At 35.5% G+C, this 6,064-nt stretch overlaps 1 protein-coding gene across 1 annotated transcript; it reads right to left on the bottom strand.

The window, feature by feature from the left end:
• Positions 1-917: 917 nt before the first annotated feature.
• Positions 918-2,462, bottom strand: LOC137623856 (exostosin-1-like). The gene has a single exon (XM_068354667.1). It carries the CDS (start codon positions 1,971-1,973, stop codon positions 1,068-1,070), a length of 906 nt encoding a protein of 301 aa, XP_068210768.1. The 5' UTR covers positions 1,974-2,462; the 3' UTR covers positions 918-1,067.
• Positions 2,463-6,064: the final 3,602 nt, after the last annotated feature.

The following is a 6,064-nucleotide window of genomic DNA, read 5'->3' as shown; positions in this document are numbered from 1 at the left end:
TATTGAACAAGAGAAATGTCTTAAAACTGTTAGTGAAATATACTTCATTGCTCTAATTTTTTTCATATTCATAAATGTCATGATACTGAGCTATAGAAAATTTTAATATTTGCAAAAGAATCACAGCAGATAAAAGTGTCAGTCTGTCACAGTATTGTAAAGTATTAGTATTTTTAGTACAAATATGTCTATAAGGAAATTACTTGTAAAATATTACAAAAATCTTAAACTTAAGTATTGTAATTCAAATGACTGTTTACGCAGTACTTTGCCAAGGCATCGTGGCATAAAGTATGCCAAAAGTACAATGAAGAAGCCAAAATTAAAAATTAAACTAACTATTGATGACAGTTACAAAGCTGTGTAATGTGCTGCCTATTTCATCCATTCAGAAATAAACTACAAAAATACAACAATAAAATTCTATAGGTGCTGTACAGTAATAGTCGAGTATGTATGATAGCGGCCACCTGTATGTAAGAGAACGGCAACCTGTATGTATGATGAAGGCCCACTAAGAATATGAGTCTATGGGGGTGGGAGGGGGCCATTTTATCCCCATTAGTCAAGTAGGTAAGGAAACGGGTTATAGGTTAGGTTAGGTTAGGTTAGGTGGGGAAGTTTATGTTAGTTAGTGTCCATTTTTTATGCACGTGGGAGGAACTGGCCTCTGATACCCAAAGGCTCCCAGAAATATACCACTGAATGTAGCCTATATGAATAGGCTAAATACAACACGGACAAATGCACATTAATGAAGACGATTAGACAAAATCTAAGACATCCCAAACACTAAAATGTGCAAATTAAAGGCAATTGAATAAAATTAGATTATCATATATTCAAAATTAATTATGCACATTTTCAAAGAAAATTATATACTTAACATAGATTCAAAGGGATTCCAATAAACAAGACCATACAATGGTCAATATTAACTACTCAAAAAGCACACCTTAGTGATTTTCAAAGACTATATTGTACAAAGCCATGTTAGGTTAGGCAAGTGTTTCCGTTACAGGTGCACCTGTCTCAAAACAGAATTTCTGTACTTGAATGAAGTTTTCTCACCTGTCATACTCTGCGTTGTCGTGGTCACATCGCTCATCTTTGTGTTCCTTCCAGCTGTCTCCATGTTTACACGTAGTAACAAGCACAATATCCCTTTCATTGTGAAGATGATACAAGCTGTTGCGCGTCTCGCTACCAATACCGTACACATAACGTTTCCCTTTAAAAGCCAGGAGGTACTTTTTGGTTCCCGGGAATTTATTGGACTCCAGGTAGCCATCATCGCCACCTCGCTCTGGATGGCTTTTATAAAACAGTGGCAGAGATATATCAAATCCAGGCCTGAAATTCTCCAAGGATATGCTGGCTTTTGCAAGGATAGCTTTTCCCACGTCAAATCCTAGGTCTTCAGTGTAGTCTGGCCAGGTGCCAGAATAGAGATTGAATATTATGTGATTCTGCCCATCATTCCATAACGGCAGCCGCTGCACCCTTGAAGGCATGTTACGTACATAGTCTTTACTGAGGGAGTCGCGATCCAAGGTGTCCAGACTTAACACAAATATACAGGCTTGACTAGGGTCTGATGTATGATAGTTCGAGTCCTGTATTACATTGAGCACTTTCATGTAACTGCTACTTGGCGGCACGTTGTCATCCAACGGGTACACGTACACTTTTAAATCTTTATCACAGCGAGTAAAATCAAAACACGTTTCCATCCTACAGTCCAAAAAGGAAAAGGCTTCGCCTTTTTCACCACTCGGAGTCCTGCGATTCCTAAGTCTAGGGTTGGGGGAGATGTCCTCATCCTGGAGGACATCGGAGTCTTCTGAGTAACTGGACAGCCGCTGATACCACTTACTCTGCTGTTGCACCTTGAAGTGGTGGTAGCCTATGTAGCCCACAGACAGGAATGCACAACAACTGAACAGGAGCAAATACCGTTTCTTCGCCTTCATGACTTGAATACGGCTTCTACTAGGCTACTCTAAGGTATCTGCGAGGGGCCTTCGGATAGGCAACGTCAACATGCTCCTGAAGGGGAGCACAATAGGCTAGGCTACGATACCGTACATGAGTGACATTTACTCGAGCTGTCAAAGGCAGGCCTTATCACAGTGCAAAAGCAATTTCCCTTTCACCTGCCATACATGACAACGCCGAAGTGTGGTCGGGGATGTTAATCTCACAAAGACAACACAACAACAACAATAATAATAATATATGGCACTACGCTAACTACAGCATTATTGAGAATCACATTTCTGCCTTCATGCCTTTTTTATCCACTTTTCTGATATTTCCATTTCACGAATGACACTGCAATGGCATCTCGAAGAAATTCAAAGGTCACATTTTCACTAATTTCGGAGATATTACATTCTTGGAACGAAATTGAAGGCTGAGAGGAGTAAGGTGGCTTGTACAGTTACCCTTCTAGTACGAGAGCCAGCACACCACTGAATTTGATCAACAAATCCTGACAGTGATGCAAATCTTACGTCAGAAAACTAGCCAAACAAGAGTAGCGAAAACGTGTCTTGTTGGCTATTTTAACGAAGAGAAGAAATGGTGTACAATAAACCCCATCCAAATTAAACGTTTCGTAAGCTTATGATTCATGACAATACTTTTTGGTTTATATTAATGCAATAAATGTATTCTGTATTGAAATGCAGTGCAGATAAAGGCTTTGTAGCCTATCAGGCTGACAAACTGTAGTATTTGATTATGAGATATCTTATGTATATCAAATGGGAATCCTTTCTGTATTAATATTATGTATGGAATACAGTGAACTTACAAATCTGATATTTGTACATAATCGGGAAACTTCAACATTTGACAAATAATTTGGCTATACTCAAGAACGCCGGTGGCGATTTCTAGCTAAAGTAGAGTACTATATAGACATCTAGTGGCAGTAAAGAGAACTATTCGTCTGTGACATCATAGACTCATCGGTGACGTAAAAACAATGACGTCACTAATGTATACTGTATCGTACACTTGGCTGCGGGGGAAAAAAAATTACACCGGCTAATTTGAATCTTTATGTCATGTTACAGCACATCACCATGGACACAAAAAGATTATGGGCTACAATGTGATACCAAAATTATATATATATATATATATATATATATATATATATATATATATATATATATATATATATATATATATATATATATATATATATATATATATATATTATTACTATTATTATTACTAGCCAAGCTATAATCCTAGTTGGAAAAGCAAGATGCTATAAGCCCAAGGGCTCCAACAGGGAAAAATAGGCCAGTGAGGAAAGGAAATAAGGAAATAAATAAATGATGAGAATAAATCAACAATACAGTATATCATTCTAAAAACAGTAACAGCATTAAAACAGGTATGTCCAATATAAACTATTAACAAACTATTAATATATATATATATATATATATATATATATATATATATATATATATATATATATATATATATATATATATATATATATATATATATATATATATATAGTTTTTTTATAAGTTCTTGGTTCTCAATTTAAAAAAAAAAAATAAAAAAAAAATTGAGAAATCACATTGCATGTCACACATCCGGTTATCAGTACTGTATCATTTTTTTAATTATCAGTCTATAGAGACTAGTATTCTATAGAGTGGGGTTCCGAAATACATCAAGCTTCCTTAGGAATCTATCCCTTTCATCACTATATGATATAATGTACGTGCTGTTTGAAGTACTGTAGCACGCTCTTCAGCACGTTTAGGGACTACTACTACTACTATTATTATTATTATTATTATTATTATTATTATTATTATTATTATTATTATTATTATTATTATTATTATTATTATTATTATTATTATTATTATTATCATTATTATTATTATTATTATTATTATTATTACTTGCTAAGCTATAACCCTATTTGGAAACCAGGATGCTTTTATGCCCAAGGGCTCCAACAGGGAAAATAAACTTTTAATGAAAGAAAATAATTAAACTTGTACAATGTTGTCTGAGTGTATCCTTGGGCAAAAGAACTCTTACGTAAGACAGTGAAAGACCATGTTACAGAGGCCATGGCACTACCCAATGCTAGAGAACAATTGTTTGATTTAGGAGTGCCCTTCTCATGGAAGAGCTGCTTACCATAAGTAAAGGGTCCTCTACCCTTACCAAGAGGTAACCAAATGGAAAGTAACCACTGAACAATTACAATGCAGTAGTTAACCCCTTGAATGGAGAATTTTCTACTTATCTTTGTGTTACCAGGTGTATGATGAAAGAGGAGAATATGAAAATAATAGGTCAGACTATTCAGTGTACGTGTGAGCAAAGAAAAAAGCAGCCATAACCAGAGAGGTATCCAATCTGCCAGGTCAAGGGACCCAGTAACTCTGTAGTGGTAGTATTAAACTGATATTAGGGTGGATTAAAAATACTTTGATTATATGGTGTATATGGTTTATATAACTATTGTCCAATTATGATGAAGCAGTTATGGTACCTTTAAATGAACAGTAACTAGTATCAGTATTGATATTTTTGTGATATCTATCGAGGTTCAGAAAGCTTTCGTAAGTTAGGCCTCTATGGCATTGTAAATGTTATAGTTAAAATTTCAGCAATGGTAGGAAATACAGACTAATTGTAAATATTACATTTTTTTGTCTTAAAACATTTCTATATTGCTTCCTCATTATGTGAATTCTATTCCAACCTCTACATCTAGTGTTGTAACTTTAGGGGTACAGTACTAGTTTCTTAAGTGTGGTTGAAAAGTGTATGATAGTGTTAATTAAGAGGATTAAGGATAAAATGGAGGATGCAATCTTAGAGGTGCCGGGCAGCTTTAGAAGAGGTAGGGATTCAAATATTTAGCAAAAGGTAAGGAGGTATATATTGCATTCATGGATCTGCCAAAATCTTATGACAGAGTTGATAGTGATGTGATGTGGAATGTAATGGAGTTATATGGAATTGATGGAAGGTTGGTTGCAAGCAGTGAAGAGTTTATACATAGGTAGTAAAGCGTGTGTTAGGATAGGGAATGAAGCGAGTGAGTGGTTTCCGGTGAGTGTGGCTAAAATAGGGATGTGTGATGTTGCCATGGTTGTTCAATTTGTTTGTTAAGGGACCTGTAAAAGAAGTGAATGTTCGAGTGTTTGGTCGAGGATTGAAACTGATATACGAGTGTGATAGTGAGTGGGAGGTGAATCATTTGCTGTTTCCAAATGAAACTATTGTTTGCAGACTCAGAGGTGAAGCTGTGTTGATTGGCGACAGAGTTTGGAAGAGTATGTGAAAGAAGGAAGTTGCGAGTAAATGTTAGTAAGATTAGGGTTATGAGGTGCAAAAGAGGTGAGAATGGTGCTTGATTGAATGTCATGTTGAATGGAGAGTTACTTGAGGAAGTAGATCAGCTTAAGTACTTGGGTTCTGTTATTGCTGCAAATGGTGGACTGGAAGTAGATGAACGTCAGAGAGTGAATGAAGGTTGTAAAGTGCTAGGGGCAGTGAAGGGAGGGGTGAAGAATAGTTAGAAATGAATGTAAAAAGAGTTTTGTAAGGAAAAAGTGATTGCACCAAGTGTGCTGTATGGATCACTCCGTACACCAATTTATGAAATTCTATATAACTTCATCTTTCTTCAAATGAAATGTTAGGATGTGTCCTCTCAATTCTTTGATTACTGCCAAATCTGTGAGTGGGTAAAAAAAAAGTTTTATTGAAAAATAAATGAAATACATTTAAGGAAATTATCCCCAAGCTTGTCAGTATGAACCAGTGCCTTTTACTGCTCAGTGCCTAAAATGAAAAATCTATTATGAAATATAGAATACAATATGAACCTGGAAAGATTTAATAAAATCATCATTGAAGGGTAAATTTTTCGTTGAATAAGAACAGTACTTAAACCACCTCCTCACAAACATTGCAAACGTTAATTCCTACTTGCACAAAGCGAAGGTTTTCTCCACACTTGACCTCTTGAAGGAGTATTATCAGGTGCCCATTATTATTATTA

Source organism: Palaemon carinicauda, chromosome 30, assembly GCF_036898095.1.
Source record: "Palaemon carinicauda isolate YSFRI2023 chromosome 30, ASM3689809v2, whole genome shotgun sequence".
Taxonomy (NCBI): Eukaryota; Metazoa; Arthropoda; class Malacostraca; order Decapoda; family Palaemonidae; genus Palaemon; species Palaemon carinicauda.
This window is presented reverse-complemented; position numbering and strand designations above follow the sequence as displayed.

What these genes read in the sequence shown, in the direction of transcription:
- LOC137623856 (XM_068354667.1), bottom strand. Translation starts at nt 1,973, where the DNA reads ATGAAGGCGAAGAAACGGTATTTGCTCCTGTTCAGTTGTTGTGCATTC.